The sequence below is a fragment of the Lygodium microphyllum genome, chromosome 24 (genome assembly GCF_053477565.2).
Source record: "Lygodium microphyllum isolate KBCC chromosome 24, Lygodium_microphyllum_v1.1.10, whole genome shotgun sequence".
Taxonomy (NCBI): Eukaryota; Viridiplantae; Streptophyta; class Polypodiopsida; order Schizaeales; family Lygodiaceae; genus Lygodium; species Lygodium microphyllum.
Window position 1 is genome coordinate 32,282,359 of NC_141158.1, and position 20,728 is coordinate 32,303,086.

A 20,728-nucleotide genomic window follows, 5' to 3' on the forward strand; every position below is an offset into this window, starting at 1 on the left:
CCTCTGTCACTCACATTTTGGCTCCTAGATCCAGTAGCCGCTTTATAACGTAAAACCTTGCAAGGATTAAATGGGGGATTAAATAAACTCTGATTGATGGACGGAGACTTGTATTGGGTTGCTAGCATCAAAATCTACCTATGAAATCTCTAGCTTATCCATTTGCACTTGTTTCATTTTTCATGAAAATTTTCTCTTTAATGCCTCCGAGACCACTTTTTCACTCAAAAAATGGGCTTGAAAATCCATCTCTCATTAGCAACCATAGGATAGGGCCGTCGAATCCATGAATAGATCTACACAAATAACAACCATAAAAAGCATCAAGCTGCCACAAAACAATATACTTAATAAAGCACAAGAACACATCATATATGTAAAGGGCATTATAAAAATCAGATTTCAGCCTATATTCAACACTCATAACCCCTCTCCTCCCTGTCCTTTAATGTTATCCTTGCGATGGTAGGTGTAGAGAATGTTTTCATGTCATTTTCTTGTCTAGAAAGCAATAAATCACACACTATAACATGGAAATGTGACTAAGCTTAGGCTAAACCTCATGCCTTAGGCCCGTCCACAAAAACATTTATAATTTTTTGATGCATAAAATCTAAAATTTTCCATATAAAAACCATTTTTATTGATTTATTTTAAATAAATTACTGTATTTCTCTTATTTTTATGAGCCAACAAATTAAGTCACACTCTAATCCATCTTTACATTCAAATTTACCCCACATGAACACAATTTGATTGCCCGAAATGATGACTAAATACATTGCTATTGGACACATGAACCATTGTTTAGCATTGCTATTAGACACATGAACCATTGTTGATGCTTGTATGTACCTACATTGAACCCTAGGGATTATGGTACATGTTAGACATGTTATGGGCCTATTTTATGCTAAAAATACTTTAGTTTGCACAAGGAATTTACTACTGGTTATTCACAAACTATTGTCTATCTCATAAGTTTTTAGAAGACACCTACATGAACTATATGCGGTAACTAAACTCTACTTGGAATACCACTATACATAGTTGTTATGACACATGTCTAGAGATGTTTGACATGCTTTTGAGTTGAGAAATCCCTAGTTATTGCAAGAAAATTACTATCATAAATATTAGGACTGAAATTGTCATGTCTGAGTAGTGACTTATCTATGCAACTTGACTGAAGATCTCGGGATTCTCATTTGAGAATAGATTTCTACTACATGTCCAAATTGAGCAGGATTGAGCTGAAATAACTACAAATACATCTATGTTGCTTGGATGTTATACAAGCATTGTGATCAATGAAAGATCAACTTGGTTTGCAAGGATTCAAGCACTTGCAGTTAAGGACTGCAGTAATACATAGAACTATAATCATGGCAAATGTTGGAAAGACTGACAATATCACTCAAATAGGGGTGAAAAGCTAGACAATAACAATTATGCTATCTGGAAATTTCGTATGGAGAACTTTCTCATCGAAAAAGGCTATTGGGATCTTGTGACAAGTAATGAAGCTGAACCTAAGCTTTGAGATAGATATCCAACTCTTGAATAGTAGAAGGCACATCATACCTAGCTTGAATGTGCTCATAGAGTCTTGCATTGGATCTCATTGTGCATTATAGATACAATGGTCATGCAAATAACGAACTGCAAGTCTCCTAAAGATACTTGGGAAATCTTGATGAAGTATTATGGCACTACCACTAGTGCACATGAAATTCAACTAAAGAAGAAGTTCAACACCATGGAGAGGAAAGGATGGTCCGTACAGGATTGTGTAATGGAGATAAAGACTCTTGCTGATCAGTCGGCAACTATTGAAACTCAAGTAGAGGATAAGGATTTGGTTCCACTGACCTTGAATTGTGTTGGACGACCTGAATACAATTCATTTGACACATCTATGTTAGTGAGATCCAAAATGCCTAACTTTAATGAGCTAGTTGTATTGCTTATTCATGAAGACGTGAAACTGGGGTTTAGCTACTAGCTCTAATAGCTTGAAAGACACATATGCAATGACTTACTCAATAAAGAGAGGCCGTGGCAACTGTGGTAGGGGAACCTCCCATGGTAGAGTGACTCGGCAACATGCATCTCAGAATATGCAAAATCAACAAGGACATCATGTTAGAGGTGGTGGATATGCAAGTGTCAGAGACATAGATATCTCACATAAATGCATTGGACACATAAATTTTCAAAGGCTAAAAAATATGCAACAAAAGGATATTGTTTTAGGATTCCCAAAGTTTAAATATGTTGATTTAGGACACATATGTTCAGCTTGTCAATTTGGCAAACAAGCCCACTTTCCATTTGTCAAACATACACATAATAGTAGTAGACCCTTGCATCTTATTCATTCAAATGTATGGGGACCTTCACATAATGTACATCTTGGAGGGTCTAGCTATGATGTGACTTTTGTAGATGATTTCAGCAAGTATACTTGGATATACATTCTAAAACATAGAGATGAGGTTCTAGACAACTTTATGGATTTCAAATCTCATACAAACAAAGATTTCAATAGTTATGTCTCATGCATACGGTATGATGGTGATGGTCAATATGTGTCAAATGAGTTTGAGAGGTACTTGACTAGGCATGGGATTAGGAGATAGTTGACATGTAGTTATACTCCATAGCAAAATGGAGTGGTTGAACAAAAAAATAGGGTCTTTATGGAAGCAGCCTAGGGCAATGCTGAATGAACAAGATATGCCTCTTTCCTATTGGGCTAAAGTAGTTCTTACTATTGTTTATGTCATGAATTAGAGACCCACAACTTGTATACATGAAAAGACACCATATGAGCAGCTTTATGGATATAAGCTTGACATTAGACACTATGTACCTTATGAGAAATAGAAGATGCTTGATCCAAAAGTAGTGAAGGTTGTTTTAATTGGTTACTCACAAGCCCAGAAACCTTACAAGTGTTATGCTCCATTTACTCATGAGACTTTGATCAGCCCTAATGTAGTATTTGATGAGCTAGCATCATGGTATGGTGCTAAGCAAGTAACAATTCATGATGACTCTTCACAATGTACATATACTAAAAATGGAATGTGGGATACTACTACTACTAGTGGACCTACACATGATGTATCTACTAGTGTGAGTCCTTGGATAGGTAGACAACACAATAATGGATCTCAATCCACTGATATAGACACGTCAGTGAGGGGGAGATTAGACAGATAAAGGAAAAGAGAAGGCATTGGATGATATAAAAATTTTGTTGACATCAGGATATGATTTCACTGATAGCTTAAATAGTGAGATTGGCATATGTGCATTTGTTACACCTAGTGTTAAGCAGAGATGTGTACTGCCTCATGAGAGAGTGGAATCACATAATGCACCATAGCTACAGAGATCATAGAGAGAAAGAAAATCAATTGAGAGATTTACTTACAGTGGATACTCAGCTGAACACTATGCATACATGACAGAAGTAATGAAGTACAAAGAACCCACATCATTTGCAGAAGCAGTCAAAGATCAGAATTAGCATAAAGCCATGGATGAAGAGTATGATGCTTTGATAGAAAATTGAACTTGGGATTCGATTCCGCTTCCTGAAGGCAAGATTCCCATTGGATGCAACTGGTTTATAAAGTCAAATGCAACTCACATGGCTCACTTGAGAGATACAAAGCCAAGTTAGTTGTAAAGGATTATGTTCAATAGTATGGGTTGGACTACATCAGATAGACATAAAAATGATTTTGTGAATGGTGACTTGATAGAATAAGTCTATATGGATCAGCCAGAAGGATATGTACATCTTGAATATCCGTCTTATGTTTGCAAATTGAAGAAAGCATTATATGGATTGAAATAGGCACCAAAGCATGAGATACAAAAATTAGCTCGTACTTACAGAGTCTTGGATTTCAAGTTCGCAAAGTAGATCATAGCTTATTTACCAAGAAGATGGAGAAAGGCTATGTGATTTTGGTGCTATATATGACTCGGTCATCATAGGTGATGATTCACATGGGATTGATGAGATCAAATCTATGTTATAGAAAGAGTTTCAAATCAAAGATCTGGGAGAGCTGAAATTTTTCATTGGAATTGAAGTCATACGCACACCTCAAGGAATCTGGATGTTACAAAATCAATATGCACATAGTATGTTGCAGAAGTATGGTATATTGATACATACTTCTGCACATAGTATGTTGCAGAAGTATCAACTATCAACAAAATGTCAAGTTGATAGTTGATACAGGAAATCGGATTGAGAATGTAACCATGTACAGGTTGGCATCTTGATTTATCTTACCACCATCACTAGACCGGATCTCAATTATTCAACTAGGTTGATTAGTCAGTTCATACAACAACTAGGGAAACCTCATTTAGTCATAGTGAGAAGGATTATGAGGTATGTGAAGGCTACATTACACTATGGGTTGTTCTATCATTATGGTAAGACTCTTGAGCTAACATGTTACAGTTATGTAGATTGGGCTAGATGTGCCTATGACAGAATATCAACAAGTGGGTATGCATTTGGTATTAGCAGCACCATGATTAGTTGGAGTACTAAAAAGCAACCCACTGTGGCTCTCTCTAGTACTATAGTAGAATACATAGGTGCAGCCTTAGCTACATGTGAAGCTGTATGGCTTGTTAAGATGTTGAATGGTTGGGCATATGTGTGGATAAGTCAATCAAGCTATACTGTGATAACGTGAATAGTGTGCTTCTTGTTGCTATTAATCATGTTTATCATGAAATATCAAAGCACATGGAACTGCATTACCATTTCATCAAGGAAATGGTACTTGAGGCAAGATAGATCTTATCCATGTGAAGACAAAAGACCAGGTAGCAAACATCTTTATCAAATCACTTGGTAGAGATAAGTTTACTCATTTTAGGATGCTATTTGAGATACAGGAGGTGACTTGAGCCTAAGGGGGAATGTGAAGAATCAAACTCATCGACTCTCATAGCCGACACGTTAGTTGTACCTCATGTGTGCTAATAAATGAGTCAAGACAACCTAACTAGAGTTAGCTGCTAGGTTAGGTGTTTACACTATGGTTAGTATATTTTGGCTCTTTGTATGTTACTTGAATATAATGAGTAATGAAGAAGATAGAGAGTTGTATGTTCTTTGAGATAGCCTCACTCCATCTCCCTTTCTCTCCCTGTACATCTTCAACATGGATAATACACCCTAGACATTCTTATGCTATGGCTTAGACTTTGCATTTTTTGAGCTAATGATGGCCATTCTCTCATTTTGTTGATTCCATATTTAACTCGAGTGCAAACTTATCTTCACATCTGGTTGTGATCCGTGAACTAGTAAGGTTTGTGCCTCCCGTTGCCAGCTTTACACCTGAGAGTGCATCACAGTGTGGCTTCCATGCATTCCTTTCAGGGCTTTATCATCTTGACCATCATTTTTCTATATGGAGGATTCTTCCCCATGATTGGAGTTTCTGACCATCTTTTGGGTTGAAACTCTAGGGACTAGAACTTAGTGGTGTATATTTCCTCATGGCCAGTTTGTCTACTATCCATTTAGGCACTTGGTAGGGGACTCTATCCTATTTTTCCCATGAATAACTTGTAGGTTTTATTGTTTCTTTCTTGCAAGTTCTTCTAGACTGGTTTACTATGTTGATATCCAGCTCCTTTAGCTCCTTAATTTCCACTGTGTTGGCTTCAGGTATGGTTGTCAAGCCCTTACCATTTGTGGGCATCACATACCTAAGCTTTGGGATAGTCTGATCTTCAATGTTCTACTGACGAAATAATGTTTAGAAAATGGCCAAAATTTTCCTCAACCTCTTCCTCCCTACCATGCATGCCTCGGCTATCATCGCTGAGTTACTGTCTAATACTCTTGATTTGTGTGACCTACTATGGGTGTTTGAGCTTGATTGGTTGGAATGGTATTCCATTGTTTGGATGGGGATGCTCCAATACCTTGCCATCCTCCCGAGTGGGCCATTTGGTATCTACCATTGTCAACAGTAGTTTGTGTTATGAGTGGCCATATTACAAATGCTACACTAGCACTCATTGATGCCACATTTAATTTGCTAGATTATTGAAGTATGTGCACCATATATTCTTGACCTCTTTTTGTGCTCCTTGAGGATTTCTTGCCCTTTTCTTTCCTCTTAGACTTGTCAAGATTTTTCTCCTCCTCATCCTCAGACTTAGCTTCCTCATTACTAGTTTCTACCTCCAGATCTAAATCAAAGTTTGAATAACTAGTGTCATCATCTTGGTTCTTTTGGGCCAAATTTGTGGATTTCTTTCCTACTCCAAAATTTTCTTTTGACATAAATTATTCCAATCTAAGGGTTCTCTTGTAAAAGGGATCTATATTATTTCTAGAAAACTCATCAAAGACAAAAGCTTTTTGGATTGACTTATTGAAGCCTTGGATATACATGGTGTTTAACAATTCATCCTAGGGTTGTGGGCTTTTGGGTCAATTCTACTTTTTAGGATTGTGAACTTGGCTTGTAATCTTGGAATGATTTATCTCCTTGCTTTAAGCTATGAATCCTTTCAAGTTTTTGTGCATATTTTCATTGGTCGAATTGAAATCTAATTTAGAATGTGGTCAAGGCGTCATTCTAGATGGGCCATCCATGTTCTACCACTAGCCAAGTCAACCTTTTTCCACATCAAAGATTTGGATATGATGACTTTGTGATGCTCGTTGACCTGAACAAGGAAGTTGATCATGTAAGCAACATCAAACGGTTAGATGAATGCATCCATATCCTCATTGTAATGAATGAAGCCGAGAGAATAGAGGAGAAGAGCTGAAGAGAGAGAGAGAGAAAGAGAGCAAGAAGAAGAGAAAAGAAGATTAGAAGGGGAGAGAGAAAGACAACAGACAAGGGGAGAGAAGGAAGGAGGAAGCCATGGAAGCTAAAGATGAAGGTGAAGAGTATGTTCTTGATAATAACTAGTTGCCCTAATCTGGGACTCTTACACCTTATATACCCAGGCTAGTGTGACTGGGTGTCTAACCCCTAGTTTTTATGTCTCCCACTTGTTATAATCCATCCTCACCTTGAAGTTTTTTGCCTTTTTTTAAAAAAGAGAACTAGAACGGAGTGATGGGTGGGTTTAGGGAGGGGTGCAAAGTACTATTCTAAGCCATATTACAATGAAAATGGGTGGGTAAAGACTAGGGACATCATATTGTTCATGACCAGCCTGTTGAGGTAAATTTGTCACAACTTTTGGTAGGCTGGTCCAAATGGGGCGTGCCACATGTTGAACCGGAGCTTATGATGAGTACTTTCAGCCTAGGTAGGATGCACATGCCTGATATTTGGGTAAGTACAAAACTGTTCTAAAACAATGTGTAGTGTGCATGTAGAGGGTGGACAAACAGGGGCATAACCGACTAGTCTTCAGTCCATTAGGGCTCTTGAGGGTAGGGAAATTCATTGACAATGGTGGCTGGGTGCCAAGATTCTTCTTCCAAGGGTAGGCATTTCCATTTGATGAGGTATTCCTTGATGGATTGAGATCTTAAATAAGTGATTATCTTGTTGCCCAATGATTGCCTCAAGGATATACTAAGTGATGTTGTCTTCATCCATGGGGGGAAGTTCTTCCACATAGTCCACGGAGGTTCCCATGAAGGGTTTCAGCTAGTTGACATGAAACACATTGTGGATTTTGGTGGTAGGGGGAAGCTCTAATCGATAGGCCAAGTCATCAACTCTCTTTAGGATCGGATAGGGGCCATAGAAGCAATGGGCCAACTTGTTACTACTGCCCTCTTTGAGAGGGGAGTAGCAGGACTTAGGCACTTTCAAGAGGACCAATTCCCCTTCTTGGAATTCCAAATGCCTTATTTTCTCATCAACATAGAGTTTCATGTGTGTTTGTGCCTTTTGAAGATTTACTTTGCATTGCTGAAGTAGGGATTGCATGCGATCCCAACTGAGCCTGACTCTGAGGGTTTATCTTATCATTAAATAAGACTGTAGGGAGGGGAACCTTATACCCATATAAGTCCTCAAAAGGGGAAACTACAATGATAGAGTGGGTGGAGTTATTATAGGCAAACTCAATCAAGTGGAACCACATATCCCAACTATGTTGTACATCATGGCAAAAGTACCTCAAATATGTCTCAAGCCATTTGTTCACTCTTTCAATCTGGCCATCATTCTGAGGGTGGTGTGCAATGGATGGAGCAAGCTTGGTACCCATGGATGTGAAAACTGTCTGCTAGAAGTTGCTCATAAACTTAGCATCCTAATCATGTACTATGGCTTGTGGGTAAGCCATGCAGCTTGAAGACATTTTCCATTAACTAAGTGGCCACCTGAGAGGCAGTGTATTGGGTCTTAGTGGGGATAAAGTTGGTAGATTTGGTGAGGCAATCATCTACCACATAGATATTATTCCACCCTTTCTTAGTCATGGGGAGACTAGTGATGAAGTCCATTGTGATATGAGTCCATTTTCCTTCAAGAATAGGGAGGGGCTGCAAGAGACCAGCATGCTAAAGTGTACTGTCCTTGTTTTTTTGGCATGGAACACATTTGGTCACAAAGTCCTTGACATCCCTCCATAAGCCTTTCCAATGAAATCTATTGGAAAGGCTTTCATTGGAAAGTGTACTGTCCTTGTTTTTTTGGCATGGAACACATTTGGTCACAAAGTCCTTGACATCCCTCCATAAGCCTTTCCAATGAAAGCTATTGGCAATCATGTCATATGTTTTGAAACTAGCCAAGTGACCAACAATGGAGCAGGAGTGCATCTCTTCCATGATCTTCTGTGTGAAGGGGGAAGTGTGTGGGATGACAATCTTGCCATGGGACCAAATAAGGCCATTCTAGCTGATATTGGGAGTTTTCAGGGATGACCCCATGCTGTAATTTCTAGAAGATGTGGCTGAAGTGATCATCTAACAAGTAAGCTTCTTGAAGCTCTTCAATCCAATCACTATGCAACCCTGAAATAGAGGATACTCTGTATGCCCACATTCGAGAGAGTGAATCAGCCATGATATTGTCTTTGCCTCGAGTGTGAGAAATGTCAAAGTCATAGATTTGTAATGTTGCCACCCATCACCTTTGCTTAGGAGTCAAAGTGGACTGGGAAAAGAAGTACTGGAGGAGGAAGGTACGTGCAACTGCATACAAGTATCAGGATCTGAATCACCAGGAGGTGGGAAAAGTTCCGCTCGGGCCAGGTTGTGCACCTCTTCAAGGTCTTAAGTGGTAAGGGAGAGTCGCCTCTCTCTTTTGTCTTACCACCTCACCTGGCATCGGCCTTTTTCCTCAACCGGAGTATACATGGTAGACATTTTTATTAAGTAATCAGCATGAGATGCAAGGAATGAACAAAGGCTTGGGTAGGGGTTACCTTGGTAGTCCAGCGACTCACTGGTTGTTGCTACCAACTACGTTATTCTCTTCGCCCATGTGATGTGCCAATGGTCATAACTGTTATTGCACTCGTCTGCTCATCAATGCACTACTGGTGGCCGTGCTTTAAACATTGCTAGCTATTGTTATCCTTAACATTAGATTATCATATTATAGAGTTAGCACTGATCTCTAAATCCATTGTGATTCTTCAATAGAGTGATTTCTATATTTGACTAAATATCTATGATATTGGTTATGTGTTCTAGTAATTGTGTGGTCATGGTAAAGGATTATTTCAAAAACTAAGATTTTAGCGTCAGCCTTTAATAGAGGTGGATCATCAACTACATGAATAACTGAAGGTATTACCTTGAATGGTTTCAAGAAAGTGATATGAAAAGAATTATGTATTTTCCACTAAGGAGGAATTCCCAATATAAATGTATTCTTATTACTCTAGTGAAAAATTCTAAATGGGCCATGGTATCTCGGTGTTAACTTAAATTTTAAATTATTTTCAATGGATTGAAGCCTCCTCTTTTCAATTATTAACCAAAATAGATTATTTTCTTTGAAATTAATAGCATTTCATCCTTTGTTATCTTGGGTTATGAACCTCAATTGACCTTTCTTAGTTTTGTTGGTGACATCTTCTAAAAATTTTCTATGGTCAGTAGCCAAAGAGTCAACAAAACAACTGGGACATCACTAACAATGGTCCTCATAAAAATAGGCAATTTTTTTCCATAAACTACTTCAAATGGAGTTGTACTAGTTGTAGAATGTGGGGTATTGTAAGAAAATTGAAAAATATATGTAGATATTGGTCCCAATTACTAGGTCAACAGTAAATTGTATAGGATCTAAGAAGGTCAATCATCATACTATTTGTTGCCTTAGTCTATCAATTACTCTCAAATGAAAAGCTAAAGTAAAATCATTCTTACAGCCTAAATTTTTAAAGAGAGATAATGATTACAAAACCAATCATCTTGGCAATTAGATAGGATAATCTTAGAAATCCATGATGAGAAAATATGGTATTAATGAACAACTTAGTAGCTTGTGGAATAGACGGAGCCTTTTTACAAGGAATGAAAGAAGACTCTTTACTAAATCTATAGATAATGGGCCAAATCATGTCATGATGAGAAGATATAGTAGGAAGGCTAGTGATAAGAGTAGTTATCAAAGATAGCCGTGTTGGTATTCTAGAAATTTTGCTAAATAAAACAGAAATTTGGATCAATAATACATGTAAGAATCATTGCATCAAAGCTACCATCAATCAGTAAGCTATCTCAAGATGAATTGATAGACCTAAAAAATTATATTGATGAGAACCTAGACCAGGGTTTTATATGACACTTGAAGTCACTAACAAGGGCTCCAATATTATTTGTCAACGAGGATGGCTCTCTGTATATGTGTGTTAACTACTGATGACTCAACAAGATAATCATTAAGATTTTTATCCACTTCCCTTGATTATAGAACTCTTGGAGAGACTTAGAAGAGCAAAGATATACAAAAATACTGATCTTCATGGGGCTTATAATCTTGTCATCAGGACACAAGAGAAGGTGGTGAATGGAAGATAGCTTTCTGCCCCAAGGTATGGCCACTTTAAATATGTTGGCATGCCATTTAATCTCACAAATGCTCCAACAATCTTTCAATATCTAATGAATGGCATCTTTTGTGAGTACCCAAATGAATCTCTAGTGGTATATTTAGAAGACATTTAAACATTTTCCAAGAATCAAAAATAGCACGAGCATCTTGTGTGGTTAGTTCTTGATAAGCTATGTGAAAAGGGCTTGTATGCCAAATTAGATAAGTGCTTCCTTTCATCAACCAAAAGTGGAACTCCTTGGATATATTGTAACTCAAAATCGAATCTCAATTGATGGGAAGAAGATGAACGCTATTCTTGAATGGGAAAATTTAAGATTAGTTTGAGATGTGCAATGCTACTTAGTATTCACAAATATTTACCCAATCTTCAATAAAGATCATTCCAAATTTATCGTGCCACTCACATGATTAGTAGGAAATGATAAATTTAAGTGGAACTTTGATGTAGAAAATGCATTTCAAACACTTAATAAATCCTTTAATATGAACCCCATATTACTACATGTAGATCCATCCAAACCTTTCTTCTTGGAGATTGATGCATTGGATTATGCTCTTGGTCCTATCCTTTCCCAAAGCTAGCGATGATGGCCAAGTATATCTAGTGGTGTGTCATTCTAGAAAATTCTAAACAAATGAAATAAATTATGAAATTCATGATATGAAACTTTTGGATATTATTGACTATTTTGAAACATGGAGGCATAACCTAGAGGGTGCACCCCACAAAATCATAGTCTTTATATACTATGAAAATCTAGAGTACATAACTTCTCAAGGCTTCTATATTACACCATAAAAAGGAGATCTATGACCAATAGGATTGTGTTCCCTTGAAAGTATGACAATTCCAACCTTGCACAATAACAAGCAAAGCTCTATAAAATCCTATCTTCTACAAGTTAAGAAAGAAATTTCCAAGGATTTCTTTGCCCAAAATATCAAGCAAAAAATTTAACAAGAGTGCACAAGTATTGAAGGCTTCTAGGAAGTTAAAGGCCTACTCTACTTCCAAGTACATGAAATTTTGGGGTCAATAGAGCAATAAAGCTCATCTCTCAAGAGTATTGGTGGCCTCAAGTATGGAAATTAGTCAAATAATGTATTTGCATATGCGATATATGAATAGAGAAAAAGTCCCTTGCTAGTGATCTCATGGGTTGCTCCACCCCTTGTCTATTCCTAATTACTCTTGTCATCTATGTGAATGGACATTATAACTAAGGTGTTTGATTCCATTCTTGTGGTGGTCAATAAATTTACCAAGATGACACACTTTATCCCCACCCACAAGATAGCCACTCAGGAAGGCGCGGCTTGAACATATCTATTTTTTTCATGGCTAACAAGATGGCAATATTTTAAATGAGGGCCATATTTTATATCAAGTTTTTGGAGAAGACTCCTCAAGCTTTAAGGCATCCAAACCAACCTCTCCTAGGACCAACCACCCTCAAAACAATGGAAAAATAAGGAGATTAAATCAAGAATTGTAACAATATCTCTGATGTACAACCAATTACCATCATAATAATTGGGTGGATTTTCTTCCTTTGATTAAATTCACCTATAATAATTCTATTCATACCTCCATTTTTTTCCAACTATGGAAGAAACCATCAAATGGACATTTGCATGAATCACCTACTAAAGAATCCAGTAGCTATGACTGAAGTTGAACATTTATGAAAGATTCATAAGGAGTTAAAATCACATATTTGACAAACTTGGAAAAGATATAAATGATAATTTTGATCAACAATGGATACAACATCCAACTTACAATTAAGTAGATTGAGTTTTGCTTTTACAACAATATTCATGTTCTTCTTTCCCTTATTAAAAGTAGGATTATGAAAGAATGGGCCATTCAAGATCATTGACTAAGTGAATCAAGTCACTTATTGTTTCCAATTACGACAATCCATGAGAATTCACCTAGTATTCCAGGTTTCAATCTTGGAGCCTTAGCATACATCCTCAATAAGGGAGAGACTTACAACCACAACCACCTATTAAAATCAAAGGTCACCCAGAGTACAAAATTAAGACAATTCATGGTTCCAAAATCTCTTGTGGAACCAAGTTCCAATCTTCATCAAGTGCCTACTAAGGTAAGGTAATTTCATCAACCACATCGATTGAATCCAAGAGCCTTACCAAGAAACCCCATTACTCCCTCATGAGAAGGGTTAATGTCATGGATACCAAGGAACCTAGTATCCTTTTAAAACTTCTAGAAGATTTGAGAAAGTTCTAGAAGAGTCTAAGAAGGTTGGAGGAGATTCTTTTGAAGGATATAAAAGAGCACTTGCATCAATGATTACATTAGCATTGCTTGTTTTATTTCTTATGACAATGATGCTTATGTCATCAATGATGTCATCATCTAGAGGCTTTCCCTTAACCTCATCAACTCTAGTATAAATAGGGGTCCTAGGCCTTTTAGTCTTGACAATGCTAGCTATGAGATCTTATCTTATATCAGGGATCTAGCCTTGTCATAAGAACCATTGTATCAAGAAGTACATTGTTGTTATTCCTCTTCTAGCAATAAAGAATCAAGTTCTTCTTCTTCTTCCTCAAGTTAATGCCTTGTGAGTTGTGAGGCAACAATCCTTCTCCTTGCCAAGTTCTTATCACCCTCATAAAAACCCTCACACCACCCCCTTGATTGGTAGCATCCTCAAGTGTGGATTATACATCAGACTTCTTAGTGTAAACTCATCTCCCAAATCACACACCTAGCCATCCACATGCATACTAAAACAAGACATATTGCATAGGGAATGCTTATGTGATCACTATAGGTATTCATTGGATGACAAAGGCAATAACCTCTACAACCATCATTCAAAGAACCATAACCTAAAAAATCTTGCAAAGTCCTTATGGATCTTCCACATTATTAAAGAGAGTCAAGGGATTGGCACACTTAAGCAAGGAGGTAAACTTTAAACCAATACACGGATGACTAAAAAATGGTAAATAGAGCAAACACAAGGACAACTGAAAAAGATACTAGAAAAAGTAATTGCTATAAGTAGCCAAAAAGCATTGAAGTGAAGCTGTAGAACCAAAGAAAAGGCCAATCTAGAACTACTAGCTATCAATAAAGGCAACTACCAAAAAGATCTATTAATACTTCAAATTCTTTAAATGGTAAGAATAGTCTACATTGAGAGAGAAAAATATAAGGGAACAATATTTAGAAAAACCTAAGGCTCAATATCTGAGAAAATATGTATTTCTATCCATATTTTTTCACATTGAAGGTCATATCAATTTTCTATAAATAGTTTTCCAACTCTCTCAACATGAGAAAATTATTCATGTAAGCTTGGACTCATAAGGCTTACTCGTGCAATTTATATCAATTAGTAGAAAAAATATAAAATCCTAAAAATGATCTAGAATCCAAGAATCTTAATTTTTTTTCTCTTAGAAAAAATAGAAATAAATTGTGCATACAACTTAAACTTCCATTGACAAGCCCTGAAGGCCTAGACCTAGAATCACGAACGTTGTGAAGAGGTAGGTGAGGGATAAGATGAACAGGTCTCCCTTTGCATAACCCTATGTATATAATGTGTAAATATGGATAAAGATCTCACCATTGTGTTATTTAATGTTGGGAAATATCTTTTTCTTATATTCTAATCCTTATTACTTCTTGTTTGCACCATAGCTGCACGCGCACGCGCACACACAAAGGATTTAGTGAACTAGGTTAAGAGAATGAGAGAGTGCCCAAGATATTGTGAGAGGCTTTTTGCTTCACCCTTCCTTCCTTTTCTCATCCCATTTTCTCATGGTGGGGATGGCAGGTAATATGAATTGAGGTGGTCGCTTGAAGCTTCCTTAAATGTTACAAAAATATCGAATCTACCTCTTGGTGACCTAGACTACAATGAGAGAGGTGAGTGAAGGTGAGAGATTCTTGAGCTTTCTTGTGGTTTCTCATGTTCTAAAGTACAAAGTAGAAAGAGAGCACTAGTTGTGGAGAACAAGCCAATTAGATGGGTGAAGGTTAGAGAGTACTAGTTGTGGAGTATAAGCCAATTAGGTGAGTGAAGGGTAGAGTACTAGTTGTGGAGTATGAGAGCCAACTAGGTGAGTGAAGGGTAGTTAACTACAAATAGGCTTCTTGATCTTTATTGTTTTTCATGTTCTAAAGTTAGAGTAAAGAGAGAGCACTAGTTACAAAGTCGAAGCCAAATAGGTGAGAGCTAGTTGTGTAGAGAGGAGGAGAATGCTTGAAGTAGTAAGCATTTTAGCATGGTCCTAAAGTTAAGTATGAGGTCCAATATTCTTCTTCTCTATCTCTTAGAAGTCCCATTGTTGTTCTCTAGACTCTTTCTCTTGCAATTACATAGAACATAGGAGAAACTTACTTGAAATTTTATTATCTCACAAATCAATATAGCACACTCTAATACACAAAAACATAATCCAAATCTTTATTCTCCCTCAACAATAAAGCACATACTAGTACAAAAGAACATAATTCAAATCTTTATTGCCTCTCAAATAACATAGAATGCATATCTAGAAGATGTCATATCCAATCACCACACACAAAATAGATATAGAAGCATAACTAAAAGAAAGCTTCCCTTTGCATTTTGCTTACTTTTCTCTAAAAGAATGAAATTAGTATCAATGGATATTTGTGGGATCTAAGAAACCCCACATTACAAGGTCAACAAAGGCAATAATGGTCTAGGACAATACTATTGCCTAATGCTTAACTATTTGAATCAATTTACAACAACAAAGAAACCAACAATTGGACCAATCTTGAATAATGTTCCCTAAAGTCAAATTCACATAATATTTGTTGTTTAATTGTGAATCGGTTCAAGATAGTATGATACTATGGCCTATTTTTTAAGTGCTATCTTAGTCAAATTACAAAAGCAAAGAAACCAACAATTGGACTAATCTTGATCCTTATCTAGCCAAGCTAGACAAAAGCTTGGTCCAAATTTTACCTATCTAGCCTAGCCAGATAAAAGCTTAAATCCAACAATTAGGATTGAACAATAATCGGACAAAACTTGGTTCAGATTTTACCTATCTAGCATAGCTAAATAAAACCTTAGATCAAGCAACTAGGATTGAACAACTAAGACACAAAAAACAACCACAGTAAAATCAAGATAAGTAAAATGATGGAAACACTCACCAAGACACTAAACAAAACACTCATTAAATGTTAAAACATACAAAGACTATATTTTGTACTTCCTTGAGTAATTTTTCGACAGCCTAAAAATTAAATTTTGCAAAGGATTTTGGTCTTGAAATAGAAAACGATATATCTAGAATGATATTATACAAATGAATTACACAACCAATTTTCCTTGTGAAATCAAATCAACCATCACCAACAACACAATCAAAGTGTTGTATGATTATAGATACTTGAAGACATCATATAAAACATGGTCCAAGGAGAATCTATGTAATCTCATTGAGGTAGAGATACAATGTACAATAGATGGATACTAATGTATACAGCCTTTGTGCTTACAAAGGTTGCAATGGCTCAAAATAAGACTTAGTTATAAAAAGCATTTTGCAGTTGATCCATTCCCTACAATGTAGATCTATTTTATGCCACTATATGGTTAGTGGTTAGTCTCCTTTATACATTGTTCATTTAGTTTGTACAATTGTAATTGGTCCCAAGCACCATATGAGACTACATGTTTGGCATCTAGGCAATTTTAAAGTATAAATAGCCCCTCACAATGACAAGTAACCAATTTCTTGAAATCCAAGACTGTGTGTGTCTTTATGTGTGTGTGCACCCATACGCATACATGTGTCTTTATGTGTGTGTTCACATGCATGTGCACCCATACGCATGCACCACACGCACATGCACACATGCATGCACACTACATGGTGTGAACATTAGTATACAAGTTTGTTATCATCTAGTCCTAACACACATAAAAGTATACAACTTTTAGTACTTTGAGCTACAAACAAATTTCATTCAAGTTTAATTGTCTAAGTCACAATGATGGGAGCAAAAGAGGGAGCATTTCCTTATATTACTTCTTGAGTATGTGTATAATGTTCTCAAATTGCTTAGTGTTTACGAGATACAAAAAACAAAAGGAAGTAAGGACTCATTGAGTGACATAGCATGCATTTATAGGGCCTCACAAATGTCGTAGTGTCTATAACATTTTAGTATTCTAATAAGATTTATGAAGGATGTACATTTGAATAACTATCATTGTAACATTGCAAGTTTTTTAAATCATATTATAACAATTCTAAGTAATTTTGGTATTTATTTGTATTACATTTTCACCAAAAAAGTGTTTGTCATTAACCTTTACATATGGAGTTGCATGCATTCCACTATAGGCTTGGCATTAGTTGTTTTATATACATATATTTTAAGACATGTCAAATCCTTAGAGTTTAACAATTCTAGAATGCAAATGTCTCCTATTTGAAGATTATGAGCTTTACATTGTTGTCTCCATTCATCCTCAAGCATACCTCTTGTATTAGAGTAGGTTAATTGCAACACTCCTTTCTCTTTCTTGTCATTGAAGCTAGATGACTTGCATGTTTTCATAGGAATGTGTTTGGAGAACTCTTTTGGGATCTCCTGTGAAATATGAAAGTTAGTAGAAGGAAAAACACACACACACACACACTCACTCACTCACACACACACACACACACACACACACACACACTCTCTCTCTCTCTCTCTCTCTCTCTCTCTCTCTCTCTCTCTCTCTCTCTCTCTCTCTCTCTCTCTCTCTCTCTCTCTCTCTCTCTCTCTCTCTCTCTCTCTCTCTCTCTCTATACACATACACACACATATGCACGCACATAAATAGAGTTCTCCATCTTCTCTTATTTCCTTACCAGTACAAATGGATCTTGTACATGTGTAGCTCTTAGAATGATGTAGCAAAAGGGGTTGCGTCTAGACTTTTTTGCAGTAGTTGAAGAATACGGTGGATCTATGTGAGGAAATTTTGTTTGCAACATGGTCCTTGATGTGGATTTTCCAAGGGGAACATTGATGGGGGATGGGATTGGAATCTCCTCTTTCACAATAGAATATCCCTCTTGTAGACAATCTTGAGATGTTGATGTATGTGATATGCGCACCATAAAGCGCTTGGGGCTTATGACTTTGAACTCGATGTTATCTCCAACTTGGAGTCGGTTGTCTCGAGCAAAATATTTCCAACCAGCAGTGATGAAGCACTTTCTTGTACTTGAACTTACCTTCATCCTTGTAGGCCACACATGTCCATCTTCCTCCCTCTCTAACCTTATTTCTGCAAGAACACCAAGTGCACGACAATCCTTTGCTGCATCAAATGGCACTTCCTGTACAACAAAGTGACAAATTTATTTGCAAGATGTCTAACATGCTAAAACCAAACATGAGTATGAGTTAGCTTTTAAACTAAAGGAGGTGCTTGAAATTTGATTCTTTTAGGCCTTATGAATGCATCCTCACATTGTAAGTACCATACAAGGGGAATCATTTAGGACTAGGAAGGTTTGACTCAAAGGAGTTGAGTTAACTCATGGGTTGAATGAAAATCAAGAAGTCAAGGATGTTTGAAAGTAAATAGTCACCTTACATAACACGATTGATATATTTGCAAAAAGAGTACAAGGGTAAGACATTCTAGTAAATACATCATGTGGAGCATATTTGAAGAGAGTAGGCTATTTTCCGTATGTTTGTGTAGAACTTTTGAGTTAAGAGTTAAAAGTAAGCACATAGCCATCTATTAAATTCACATTGCTAGTATTTGGACTTCCAAAGATAACTTGGAAGTTGCAAGTTATGTGTAAAACTATGAGGGCAATAAATGATATGGGCCCATCAAAATTCCATGCAAGCCATTTCATAGAGACTAGCCAAGGAAGCCAATCAAATGACTGTAGGGACATGAAACATCTCATTAGCAAACCTTAGAATACTTCTACCATGCAATTGGGGCTTTGTGTGCTGTAGGCAGACACTAGTGGTTTTATGAAATGCTTTGCTTTGAATTTACTTGGATGTCAATACTGGTTATTAGAATGCCTAGAAGGTCATACCTAAGATGCGCTGCTAAACCACCTTGGAGGTATTTGAAAGCGAAACTATACGTGGAGCACCACCATGCATGGTATTATGGGTAATGGGGGTGAGAATCGACTAGGCTACTGGTAGATGACGATCAATTCTTACCATGAAGTGAACGCGCCCATGCGGCGACCAAGCCTCTCCTTTGCTTATACGCTTTTGGAAACGATAAGGGAATGCCAGGTGTCTCCTTACTACTGGCTCTTCTAACGCTTCTCCGTCTTCTTTTTGTGACGAGCCCTTAGCCTCAAACATGGCTCAACGTCGCTCACAACACTAGAGAGAGAGAGAGAGAGAGAGAGAGAGAGATGTTCCAAATGGTTGTATGTGATAAGTGACTGGGTGTTAAATGTGTGTGGCTCTGAGAGAGAGAGAGAGAGAGAGAGAGAGAGAGAGAGAGAGAGAGAGGTGTGGTGCAGCCACCTCCACTTCCCTTCATCATTCTAAGCTATTTTCACACTCATACCCTCACACCTACATAATTACCTCCCACTTATACCCTCATCCCTACATAATTACCTCTCCACATTTTCCAAAGGTAATAATCACCAAAAGGGTCTTTTTCTGAATCTCCTTTGTCATTCCATAAAACTAAGCAATAAAATTTGTATCCAATGCTTGTTCCCAACTTCTCTAAAGTTGTGGAAGTCCAATTTATATATAGCCTTGAGATAATTTCCTTGAGAAAACTTTTAAAATAAGAACTAGGTGCTAAGGCAGCATGTATGAAGGCTATGTGAAAACATAGATATTTACTTAGACCTTATGTGAATAAGGGAGATTTTTTATAATGGAATAAATCTACTCTAATTCAAAATATACATAAAGCATGTCTGATGAAGAAATATTAGGTTTAAGTGCTATTTTACATTACGTTTGCATATAACCCAATCAAAAGTAGGAAAATTGTGTGTGTTCACATGTGCTTGTGTGTGTGCACTTGCACACGTTTTTAATAAAAAAATTCCATCGATAAATTTGAACAATACATGGTGTAATTGAAAAAATAAAAAAAATCTTTAAAAATAGATAATTAAAAAGAATGTAATTGAGCCATAAAACTTCAATTAGAAATAAAATTTGAAAGAAAATAGATGATATAGTTTAGCACAATATGAACCGTAAAATTTTGTAAATTTAAAAAATCTAAAAGTAAAAAATCTCATTAGACTGACACAAGAAAGCCACAAAGTTTATGCACACATAGAGTGTAGATACATCAAAGTTTGTTTCCAAGTCCTTAGGCTACAATTCTTTCAAGTCTCAATAACTATAGGGTGTAGTTGTTATTTGCATCCACATAAAAACTTATGGTCAAAACCATCCATGTTTATGTGTTATCATGAAACCTATTTATCATCCAAGATGTGCATACTAAGATGGTACAAACAACCTGACCCAAAGTACCTATATCAAATATTGCATACAAAATATCAATTAGTACTTCTGCATACAACATCTCCCCAAAGGAATGGAAGATACTTTTAAGGTAAAATTCTCAAGGGACATTTTCCAATGCTTGTTCCCAACTTTTCTAAAGTTGTGG

General features: G+C 36.7%; 1 protein-coding gene across 3 annotated transcripts; it reads right to left on the reverse strand.

Annotated features, from left to right (window-relative positions):
• Positions 1 to 236: 236 nt before the first annotated feature.
• Positions 237 to 19,483, reverse strand: LOC148014959 (uncharacterized). Of its 3 annotated transcripts, XM_087665553.1 has the most exons (4): positions 19,288 to 19,483; positions 17,955 to 18,428; positions 17,577 to 17,688; positions 237 to 296 (listed from the first exon to the last, which is right to left on the reverse strand). In XM_087665553.1, the coding sequence occupies exons 1-4, from the start codon at positions 19,435 to 19,437 to the stop codon at positions 256 to 258; spliced, it is 777 nt and encodes a 258-aa protein (XP_087521679.1). In that variant the 5' UTR covers positions 19,438 to 19,483; the 3' UTR covers positions 237 to 255. The 3 variants fall into 3 exon arrangements, with proteins under 3 accessions (XP_087521679.1, XP_087521678.1, XP_087521680.1); XM_087665552.1 differs by lacking the exon at positions 237 to 296 and having other exon boundaries at positions 16,375 to 17,688; XM_087665554.1 differs by lacking the exons at positions 237 to 296; positions 19,288 to 19,483 and adding an exon at positions 19,155 to 19,286 and having other exon boundaries at positions 16,375 to 17,688.
• Positions 19,484 to 20,728: the final 1,245 nt, after the last annotated feature.